The sequence below is a fragment of the Heteronotia binoei genome, chromosome 5, assembly GCF_032191835.1.
Source record: "Heteronotia binoei isolate CCM8104 ecotype False Entrance Well chromosome 5, APGP_CSIRO_Hbin_v1, whole genome shotgun sequence".
Taxonomy (NCBI): domain Eukaryota; kingdom Metazoa; phylum Chordata; class Lepidosauria; order Squamata; family Gekkonidae; genus Heteronotia; species Heteronotia binoei.
The window spans coordinates 664,721-672,543 of record NC_083227.1 but is presented as its reverse complement, the minus strand read 5'-3'; the positions used below and the strand labels follow the sequence as shown (position 1 = coordinate 672,543).

The window sequence follows — 7,823 nt, the reverse complement described above, 5'->3', positions numbered from 1 at the left end:
CCTTCCTTCCTTCCCTCCTTCCCTCCTTCCCTCCTTCCCTCCTTCCTTCCTTCCTTCCTTCCTTCCTTCCTTCCTTCCTTCCTTCCTTCCTTCCTTCCTTCCTTCCTTCCTTCCTTCCTTCCTTCCTTCCTTCCTTCCCTCCCTCCCTCCCTCCCTCCCTCCCTCCCTCCTTCCCTCCTTTCCTCCTTCCCTCCCTCCCTAGCCGTTTTTTCTAGAGAATTTCTTCTCCCTCCAGATAACCCACCAGGTCTGCTGACAGAAGGGTGCAGAGTCTGGGAGGGGGGCAGGATCCATTCCTTGGCCTATTTTCCATTCCATCTCTTACCCCTCCCCCCCCCCCCCGCGCTGCTTTTTCAGATTTGGGCTTCATCCGTGAAGAAAGAAGCTATGTTCCCTGAGACGGAAGGAGATTCCTTGGAGCAAGGGCAGAGGGCGCAGGCTATGGAGTGTGCCCAAGATGCCCTCTCCTGTGGTAAGGGCCTTTTGTGCCTGGGTGTGATTGGGGCACCCTCTAAATGGATAGACGGTTCAGGTCAGGGGAAATAATTAAACTCTTCTTCACAGAACACAGAGTGAATTTGTGGCACTCCATGTCCACCAACTGTGAAACCTCTCAAAGGGGGTTTGATAAGTTCATGGAAGGCGGTTCTTCACATAAACAAAAATGTTCATCTCTCACCCTCCTTCAGTTCTACCCAATGAAGAAAAAGACCCTCCACCCTCTGTGCAGCAGAGCTCTGGAAAACACCTTCTTGGGGCCAATAATATGGGACAAATTTGGCTTCTATAACAGTTCTTATAGGGGCATCTGGTGGGCCTCTGTGGGAAGCAGGATACTGGGGTGGGGGGACAGGGTGTGGCCTGCTCCCCCCAGGGGCTCTGGGGTTGGGCTTGGGGCAGACTTGATGTTGTGCTGTTGCATCTGTCTGAAAAGCTGTTTGTAGAGACTGCCTGAAAACTCATCCATCTTACCCTTGACTCTCCAGATGTGCTCAAGTCACCTCTGGCCAAATGTGACAGTGACGTGTCACTCGACATTATTTCCACCCCTCTTCCGCCCCCCCCCCCGACCTGACATGGGTCTCCCAGAAGTCTGAAGTACGTTGTCAGCTTTTGTAATCCCCGAGGCTCACAGGTCCCTGGTGCTCCTCTTCTGCCTCTCCCAGGATTTAGTTAAAAGTATTTAGAAGATTGTTGAGTGTAGACAGGTTGAGGTTTCGCACCCCTGAGAAGGGGGTGTGTGAAGCAGGGTACAAACAAGCAAATGGAATCAAAAATCCTGAAAAACACCCTTCTTTCCTCCTTTGTCTCAGGAACAGGCTGTGGAGAGATGCTGTTGAGCCGTTGTCTTTTCAGAGGTGTGGAAGCGGCTGCTGAACCTCCAGCCCAGGTAGGGGATCTGAGCAGGGCACAGCCTGGGCCCCTTCTCCTTTCTTGGGGGGGGGGGGGTTCCTTCTGCAGTTTCTAGCAGGTGAGAGAGGCTCTGGAGGCCACTCCCTCTACCCACCCCCAGCCACACATCCTGCACCTTCCCAAGACAATCCCTCCCTTGTGCAGTCTCTGCATGGAATGACCTCTGAAGAGGAGGGATCTGCTTTTTCTTCCAGGGCCCCTTTTCCTTGGAGGAGGTGTCCGTCTCTTTCTCTGAGGCTGAGTGGGCCCTGCTGGATCCGGGACAAAGAGCTCTCTACCGGGAAGTCATGCTGGAGAACTATGGGAACGTGGCCTCTCTGGGTAAGGATCTTTCCTAGGTGACAAAGGTGCGAATTCTGCCATTGGGATGAGGCATGACTCAAAACACTGAACAATAAATACACCATTTTGAGTCCTTTCCAGCTACTTGCTGAGGGGCAACTGAGGCCAGTGTTGTGGCCATCACCCGATCCAGAGAAAGTGTCCTGGCCTGAGGCAAAGGTGGGATGAAAGGGATGAAGGGGCCAGATCCTCATTTCTCTGTGGTCTGCCTTTTCAACACTCCTTTCCCCTGGATGGTCTGACTGCTGTTGCACAAAGCTCTTGTGTCAGGAATTGAGCCCCCAGCCCCATTCAGAGACTCAACAGCCACAGTTCTAAGAGTTCTATTCTTGGATAGAGGAATCCCCCCAAGGTGAGATAATTCCTTTGGAACCCCTTGCTCTGCATCCCGATGTCTGCTCCCTGGCATTACGGTGCAACCTTCTGGCTTTCCAGAATGTGCATATCGCCAAGGGTATTTTTCAGGCAGAAACTAATCCATCTGGCCCACCTCGAACACCATTCTGTGACTGGGGATCTTTTTCTTATAGGACATCTAGCAGAAATACTTGAACAATAAAATCTAAACACCGATGGAGTTGGAAGTATCTGCCATCTTTAATACATTTTAATACATCAATATATTGGATCTATAAGCACCTACCATTGTTGTATCTATTTGTTTTATTTATGATGTACTTATATTTATATTTTTATCTAATAATATTGGTCTTGTGACCTCTTAATGTGTGCCACCCAGTGTCTGCTTTGGCGGGGAGGGCGGGACACGAATGAATGAATGAATGAATGAATGAATGAATGAAGGGCTGTCAGTCTTTTCTTTCTGCAGTCAATTAGATGAATTTGGATGTTACCTTCCCTCCCAGGTGCTAACACTCTCTCTCTCCCATTATTCCAGCAGAGGATGGTCAGAGGAATGAGGAACTTCATCAGCAATTGCCAGACAGAGTTAATAATGAAGACATAAGAGGAAACATCAGGAATAAAAGTATACCTAAGAGAAAGAAAGACAGCTGTTGGGTTAAGGAGAGTAATGGAAGAAAGCGTAACATACATTTTCCAAAGCACAATGTAATGAAGACAAGTAAAACCATTCAGTGTGGAAAGTACTTCAAATATAGATCACAGTTTTCTGTGAAGCAAAGAATACACAGAGGAGAGAAACCTTCAGAGTGTGGAAAGAAATTCAATCAGAGTAGAAATCTCCAACAGCAAAGAATATGCAAAGATGATAACCGTTTTGAATGCTCTGAGTGTGGAAAGAGATTCAGTAGCAATGGCCATCTTCAACGGCATCAGCGAACCCACACAGGTGAGAAACCATTTGAATGCTCAGAGTGTGGAATGAGATTCAGTCAGAGTGGCAATCTTCAACAGCATCAGCGAACCCACACAGGTGAGAAACCATTTGAATGCTCAGAGTGTGGAAAGAGATTCAGTAGCAATAGCCATCTTCAACGGCATCAGCGAACCCACACAGGTGAGAAACCATTTGAATGCTCAGAGTGTGGAAAGAGATTCAGTAGCAATGGCCAACTTCAACAGCATCAGCAAACCCACACAGGTGAGAAACCATTTGAATGCTCAGAGTGTGGAAAGAGATTCAGTAGCAATGCCCAACTTCAACGGCATCAGCGAACCCACACAGGTGAGAAACCATTTGAATGCTCAGAGTGTGGAATGAGATTCAGTCAGAGTGGCAATCTTCAACAGCATCAGCGAACCCACACAGGTGAGAAACCATTTGAATGCTCAGAGTGTGGAAAGAGATTCAGTCAGAGTGGCAGTCTTCAGTATCATCAAAGAACCCACACAGGGGAGAAACCTTTTGAATGCTCAGAGTGTGGAAAGAGATTCCGTCAGAGTTGCAGTCTTCAGTATCATCAAAGAACCCACACAGGGGAGAAACCTTTTGAATGCTCAGAGTGTGGAAAGAGATTCTGTCAGAGTGGCGAACTTAAAAAGCATCAAAGATCCCACACAGGTGTGAAACCTTTTGAATGCTCAGAATGTGGAAAGAGATTCAGTCACAGTGGCCATCTTCACCAACATCAGATAACCCACAGAGGCAAGAAACTTTTTGCATGCTCAGAGTGTGGAAAGAGATACAGTCGGAATGATAGTCTTCATTGGCATCAGAGAACCCACACAGGTGAGAAACCTTTTGAATGCTTAGAGTGTGGAATGAGATTCAATCGGAGTGGTAGTCTTCAACAGCATCAAAGATCCCACACAGGTGAGAAACCTTTTGAATGCTTAGAGTGTGGGAAAAGATTCAGTCGGAGTGGTAGTCTTCAACAGCATCAAAGATCCCACACAGGTGAGAAACCTTTTGAATGCTTAGAGTGTGGAAAGAGATTCAGTCACAGTTCCAGTCTTCAAGAGCATCATAGAACCCACACAGGGGAAAAACCTTTTGAATGTTCAGAGTGTGGGAAGAGATTCAGTAAGAGTCGCAAACTTCAAGAGCATCATAGAACCCACACAGGGGAAAAACCTTTTGAATGCTTAGAGTGTGGAAAGAGATTCAGTCGGAGTGGTAATCTTCAAGAGCATCATAGAACCCACACAGGGGAAAAACCTTTTGAATGTTCAGAGTGTGGGAAGAGATTCAGTAAGAGTCGCAAACTTCAAGAGCATCATAGAACCCACACAGGGGAAAAACCTTTTGAATGCTTAGAGTGTGGAAAGAGATTCAGTCGGAGTGGTAATCTTCAACGGCATCAAAGATCCCACACAGGTGAGAAACCTTTTGAATGCTCAGTGTGTGGAAAGAGACTCAGTTGGAGTGGGAATCTTCACCAACATCAGAGAACCCCCAAAGGTGAGAAACTTTTTGAATGTTCAGAGTGTAGGAAGAGATTCATTACAAGTGGTCATCTTCAAGAGCATCAAAGAACCCACACAGGGGAAAAACCTTTTGAATGCTCATTGTGTGGAAAGAGATTCAGTACAAATGGCCATCTTCAAGACCATCAGAGAACCCACACAGGGGAGAGACCTTTTGAATGCTAAGACTGTGGAAAGAGATTTAGTATGAATTCACACCTTCAAAAGCACAAAAAACCCACACACAGGGGAAAAACCTTTTGAATGCGCAGAGTGTGGAAAGGGATTCAGTGAAGGGAGTACTCTTCAAGACCATCAAAGAACCCACACAGCAGAGAAACCTTTTGAAAGCTTGGAGTGTGGTAAAAGACTCATATTCCTATGAGAAGAAAAAATGGAAAAAGCCTAAAGAAGCCGAAGTGGCTCCATAAAGGGCTCTCTAAAGACTTGAGAAATAAAAAAGACTCCTTTAGGAAATGGAAGGAGGGCCTTATAACCAAGGATGAATATAATCAAATCACCAGTGCTTGTAGAGAAAAAGTTAGGAAAGCTAAAGCTTAGTATGAGCTTAGGCTGGCCAAAGATGCTAAAAACAACAAAAAAGGGTTCTTTTCTTATGTTCAGAGTAAGAAAAAGAGCAAGGACATGGTAGGCCCATTGCGAGGGCAAGAAAGTGAAATTGTAACAGGTAATGAAGAAAGGGCGGAACTGCTCAATTCTTACTTGTCCTCAGTCTTCTCTTTTGAGGGAAACGGTGCTGAATATGGCAAAAACAGAACATATATGGAGGGTATGAAGTTCCAACCTAGGATCAGTATAGGGGTAGTACATAAACACCTAGTTTCTTTAAATTAAACTAAGTCCTCAGGGCCAGATGAATTGCATCCAAGGGTTCTAAAAGAGCTTGCAGATGTAATTTCTGAGCCTCTGGCTATTATTTTTGAGAATTCTTGGAGAACAGGAGAGGTGCTAAGGTGTTCCAATGTCAAAAGGTAGAGCAGAGTAAAATAAATATTTATTTACAGAAAATACAAGTAAGTCCCTTAACAGAAAACATGCAAAAGGTCTTAAATGACCCAATTGGAAAAACAGAAGTTGAAGCAACAATAAATGCAATGAAACTGGGAAAAGCACCGGGTCCAGATGGCTTTACAGCAAAACTTTACAAAGTCCTCGCAGAGACATTAGTACCAAAACTTCAAAAATTGATGAATATAATAAGAACTGATGGGAAAGTGCCAAATACATGGAAGGAAGCAGTAATTTCATTGATACCGAAAGAAGATAGAGACACCACAAATGTAAAAAATTATAGACCAATTTCATTACTTAATAATGATTACAAAATATATGCTAGGATACTAGCAGAAAGACTCAAACAGCACTTGAACAATTTTATTAAAGACGAGCAAGCAGGTTTTCTTCCCAGGAGACAAATTAGAGATAATATTAGAACTGTCATAGATGTGGTTGAATATTATGAGAAGCACCCTGAAAAAGAAGTGGCATTATTCTTTGCTGATGAGCGGTATCTTCGGTGAGCGATATCGCGGTAGAAGCGGTACCATGGTCGGATCACCTAGCCCTTAAGGCCCGTGTGGGGACGCCACACCAACCCTGTATGGGCGGAGAGCCTATTTTGGCTCGCCCCCGGGGCCTGATGGACCCGGAACGGTTCCAAACGGCCCTGGGGGATCCTTGGCCCACTAGCAATTCCCTCGATGGCCTTGTGGAAATCTGGCAAGACCGACTAACCAGGGCCATCGACGAAATAGCACCCCGGCGCCCTCGGCGCCCTCGTACGAGACTGGCGCCATGGTACACCTCAGAACTGCGCCAGCTCAAACAAGGGCTCAGACGACTAGAGAGGCAGTGGAGACATACTCGGGACGAAGCAATGAGAACATCCTACAGAACGTTTATGAAGTCTTATGAGGTGGCAGTTAAGGCTGCAAAGAAAGATTACTTTGCAACCAAGATTGCATCCGCAGATTCGCGCCCAGCACAATTGTTTAGAATAATTGGGGATCTTATAACATTGCCACAAGGCAAACCAAACATTAGAGAATTGGAGATCGGCTGTGAGGCATTTGCGAAATATTTTGCGGATAAAATCTCACTGCTCCGCCAAGACCTGCCTACCACCTTGGAAACAGTGAGTGAAATTGAGGCTCCGTGCCTGTCTTCGGGCTTGGCCCTGGATCACTTCGATCCGCTCAACCTGGAGGAAGTCGATGGGATCCTCTCCGCTGCTCGCCCAACAACATGCGATTTGGATCCTTGCCCCTCTTGGCTGATTAAATCTTGCCAGAGGGAGCTTAGATGTCCTTTACGGGACATCATAAATAGATCCCTCGTAGAGGGGCACTTCCCAACGCCTTTGAAAGAGGCGTTGGTTCGCCCTCTCTTAAAAAAAAAGTACAGCAGACCCGGCCGAATTGGCAAACTACCGTCCGGTGTCTAACTTACCATTTCTAGGTAAAATTATTGAGAGGGCAGTGGCGTTGCAGCTACAGAGGTTCCTAGATGACGCTTCCGTTCTTGACCCGTGCCAGTCTGGGTTCCGACCGGGCCATGGGACGGAGACAGTGCTGGTCGCCTTGGTAGATGACCTCCAGCGGCATCTGGATCGGGGCGGCGCTGCGGTACTGATGTTATTAGACCTGTCGGCGGCATTTGATACAGTCGACCACCAGTTGCTAAAGCGCCGCCTCGCCGACATAGGGGTTGGGGGGTTGGCCCTACAATGGCTTTCCTCCTTCCTCTCTGATCGGGGACAAAGGGTGGCCATTGGGGGTGAGCGATCCCAGAGGCGCACACTTGATTGTGGGGTGCCTCAGGGAGCAGTTCTCTCCCCAATGTTGTTCAACATCTACATGCGCCCCCTTGCCCAGATTGTCCGGAGGTTTGGGCTGGGTTGCCATCAATATGCGGATGACACCCAGCTCTATCTGCTAATGGATGGCCGGCCTGGCTCCGCCCCGGGGAACCTGGATCGGGCCTTACAGGCTGTGGCGACGTGGCTCAGATTGAGTGGGTTGAAGTTGAATCCAGCGAAGACAGAGGTCCTTTGTGTGGGTCGTGGCGCTCGGGGAGGGGAAATAGCTCTCCCAACTTTCGATGGCGCACCATTGGAACCAGCGCGCCAGGTAAAAAGTCTGGGTGTTTTACTGGAGCCTTCATTATCAATGGAGGCCCAGATAGCAGCCACTGCCAAGTCAGCATTCTTCCATCTGAAG

At 47.3% G+C, this 7,823-nt stretch overlaps 2 protein-coding genes across 2 annotated transcripts; both read left to right on the top strand.

Moving 5' to 3' along the window:
* The first annotated feature begins 358 nt into the window (after window positions 1–358).
* On the top strand, window positions 359–1,751 carry LOC132571033 (zinc finger protein 480-like). The gene is made up of 3 exons (XM_060237664.1): window positions 359–472; window positions 1,314–1,390; window positions 1,608–1,751. Exons 1-3 carry the CDS (start codon window positions 388–390, stop codon window positions 1,749–1,751), a joined length of 306 nt encoding a protein of 101 aa, XP_060093647.1. The 5' UTR covers window positions 359–387.
* A 1,078-nt stretch (window positions 1,752–2,829) lies between these two features.
* On the top strand, window positions 2,830–4,701 carry LOC132571032 (zinc finger protein 420-like; the record flags this gene model as incomplete). Its single annotated transcript, XM_060237663.1, has 2 exons — window positions 2,830–3,823; window positions 3,908–4,701. Coding segments are annotated over exons 1-2 (1,788 nt in total), but the record flags the coding sequence as incomplete, so codon positions are not given.
* Between the last annotated feature and the right edge of the window lie 3,122 nt (window positions 4,702–7,823).